Genomic DNA, 2,843 nt, shown 5'->3' with positions numbered 1-2,843 from the left:
GGATATTTGAACACGAGTAAAGAAGTAACTGACTTGAATCCTCCCTCGCCTGATGAGTTTAAGTATTGGACGCACAAAAGTGTATTCTTTGAATTGCCTTACTGGTCGACCTTGAAAATCAGACACAACTTGGACGTTATGCACATAGAGAAGAATGTTTGTGACAACGTTCTTGGAACAATTCTGAATCTCAAACATAAGAACAAAGACACCCCCAAAGCCCGTGTTGATCTTAATTAAGATGATGGGTATACACCCCCAGCTATGGCTAGTAGAGAGCAAAAAACAAAAAAAGCCATAATGCCGAAAGCAGGCTACACAGTTCATCCTCAAAAGAAGACAAAAGTGTTTCAGTTGTTTGGAAACGTTAAGTATCCTCACGGGTATGCAGGGAATATCGCTCGATGTATTAAGATGGGGGAAAATAAGATTAGTGGGTTGAAGACTCATGACTGTCATGTTTTGCTGCAACGTCTTCTTCCCGTGGTCATTAGACCGTATTTGCAGAGTGATGTGGTTGACACGTTAGTGGCTTTGTCAAATTTCTTTCAGAGGATATGCGCTAAAGAGCTTAAAAAGTCTGATGTTCGGTCATTGCAAGAAGACATTGTGTACATCATGTGCAAGCTGGAGATGATTTTTCCCCCCACTTTCTTTGACATCATGATCCACCTTCCCGAACAAGTGTTGCTTACTGGTCCGGTACAGTATACCTGGTGCTATCCAAATGAGAGGTATGCACTCATATTTATTCTAATTAATCATCCTTTCAAATTAAGATAAATGGTATTTTAAATATTTATTATAAGAATTGCATATATATTTGTTTTGCAGGCAACTGGGGGATTTCAAGAAGAAAAACAAAAACAAACGTTTCCCTAAAGGGTCGATCACAGCGGCATACATTCAGGCTGAGTGCGTAACTTACTGTAGCGCATATCTCAATGATGAAGACACAGTGGGGGAATCATCTGGAGTGGGTAGTAGCCGGCAATTCAATCTATCAGTTGTTTCCAACGATGTTGAACCGTACGGCAGGTTAAGTAATTCTGAAAGAATAAGTAATGATGAGATCAAAGAGGCTCATTGGTGTGTCCTTCAACATTGCGAAGAAGCCGAGCGATACTTCAAGTCCCATTTGGAAAGGCAGTATGGTAACGAAGTCATACACAAGAGAGATTTTCCTGATTACTTCCCTATTTGGGTACCTTTCTATCGATCTCTATATATGATGTTACATAAATTAAATATATGTTGCTTTTTGATGTTACATAATGTAGCAACGTTGCTCTTAAAATTGTTACAGATGATGCAAATTCAACAGGAGTTTCCTGCTTCTTACGACCTGGAGTTGCACTTATTGGCTGGAGGACCCCCAAAGCCACAGAGTTCGTGCTGGATGTTTTGTGAACGGTGTTAAGTTTGTGACGTCAGAACGAGATGAAGGCCATGTCACCCAAAACAATGGAGTCATGGTTGAGGGTCTGGGTTACAACTACTACGGGGTTCTTATCAGTGTCATCAAACTAATCTACGGCAACCGTATGCCAGTCGTGTTGTTCAAGTGCAAATGGTTCAATACTGACTCAACTAGACAGAGGAGTACAATTCTGGATCGTGGCATGTTATCAGTGGACTCAAACAGTGTATGGTATGAGAATGAGCAGTTTATTCTTGCCACCATGACGCAACAAGTGTTTTATCTTGATGATCCGGCTATGGGTGAGGGTTGGAAAGTGGTGCAGGTGATGTCACATAGGAATATTTGGAGTGTAGCTACACTGGGAGGGGAGGATGATGAGAGTGGGCCTAGTGAACCAATAACAACTGATCAACCGAATGAACCATATCAAGAGGATTCTCCACATGTAGTCCCTGATACTGAGGATATTCGTGTCAACAACTAACACGTTCCAGCTATCATAGGTTACCTTCCAGTTACACCATCTGAACTGAACTCGCTACAACCTCGCATCTCCAATCATGATGACGACGGCTTCATAGATGACGAATACATAGATGATGATGAGTATTCTGACCAAACTGAGGAGGATGATGATTCATACGACTCAGATTATCATGAGTACGATTAGTATATATTACGATTATTGTACGTCGTACGATTAATATATAGTATATATGATTATTCGGACGACTCTGATTATCATATGTATTTTTTGGGAACAAATATTAATTTATTTTTATTAATTATTTATTTTCGACGGTTTCTTTATTTTATTTATATTTCGGTTTTTGTTGTTCTCAACCCAAATCCACTAGACGCCGCTGCCACCAAAACCACCGCATGCCGCCACCACCAAAACCAAAGCTCACCCCACATACCATCGATCACCAACAAAATAACACCGATTACCGCCACCAAAATCCCAGATATGACTAACCCAAATTGGAATTTAATTCAACCCAAACCTCCACCATCGTTGTCGTCGACTAACCACTACCAACACCCACCGCAAGTACCACAAACACCAACAACAACGAATACAACACCACCACCAACAACAACAACAACAAATTCATCAACAAACAACTCCAAATCTGAACATAAAATCCTTAGAAACCAGTCCTAAAAAGATCCACAAATTCTATAGCTTTCTGGCAACTCGATTGAGCAAATAGATGTAGATATGGACCCAGATCAATCGAGAGAAGCAGAAATGGGGGAGAGGAGGAGGTGGTGAGTCGGGGAGTGGAGGAACCAGATCGATCTAAGGAGTTGGAAGAGGGAGGAGAGGGAGAGGAGGAGAAGAGGGACAGGAAAGAGAGAGGGATCGGAGTGGGTTTGTTTCGGTGGGGAAGAGAACGAAAAAGTTATTGGGTGA

At 41.3% G+C, this 2,843-nt stretch overlaps 1 protein-coding gene across 1 annotated transcript; it reads left to right on the top strand.

Annotated features, from left to right (window-relative positions):
• Positions 1 to 300: 300 nt before the first annotated feature.
• LOC101302211 lies at positions 301 to 1,907 on the top strand. The gene is made up of 4 exons (XM_004289393.1): positions 301 to 734; positions 934 to 1,204; positions 1,307 to 1,388; positions 1,435 to 1,907. The coding sequence occupies exons 1-4, from the start codon at positions 301 to 303 to the stop codon at positions 1,905 to 1,907; spliced, it is 1,260 nt and encodes a 419-aa protein (XP_004289441.1).
• Positions 1,908 to 2,843: the final 936 nt, after the last annotated feature.

Source organism: Fragaria vesca, linkage group LG1 (genome assembly GCF_000184155.1).
Source record: "Fragaria vesca subsp. vesca linkage group LG1, FraVesHawaii_1.0, whole genome shotgun sequence".
Classification (NCBI taxonomy): Eukaryota; Viridiplantae; Streptophyta; class Magnoliopsida; order Rosales; family Rosaceae; genus Fragaria; species Fragaria vesca.
This window is presented reverse-complemented; position numbering and strand designations above follow the sequence as displayed.

What these genes read in the sequence shown, in the direction of transcription:
- LOC101302211 (XM_004289393.1), top strand. Translation starts at nt 301, where the DNA reads ATGCCGAAAGCAGGCTACACAGTTCATCCTCAAAAGAAGACAAAAGTG. An exon ending in TGGTGCTATCCAAATGAGAG is followed by an intron (nt 735 to 933) that starts GTATGCACTCAT and finishes AACTTACTGTAG; the next exon opens with CGCATATCTCAATGATGAAG. An exon ending in AGGACCCCCAAAGCCACAGA is followed by an intron (nt 1,389 to 1,434) that starts GTTCGTGCTGGA and finishes TTGTGACGTCAG; the next exon opens with AACGAGATGAAGGCCATGTC.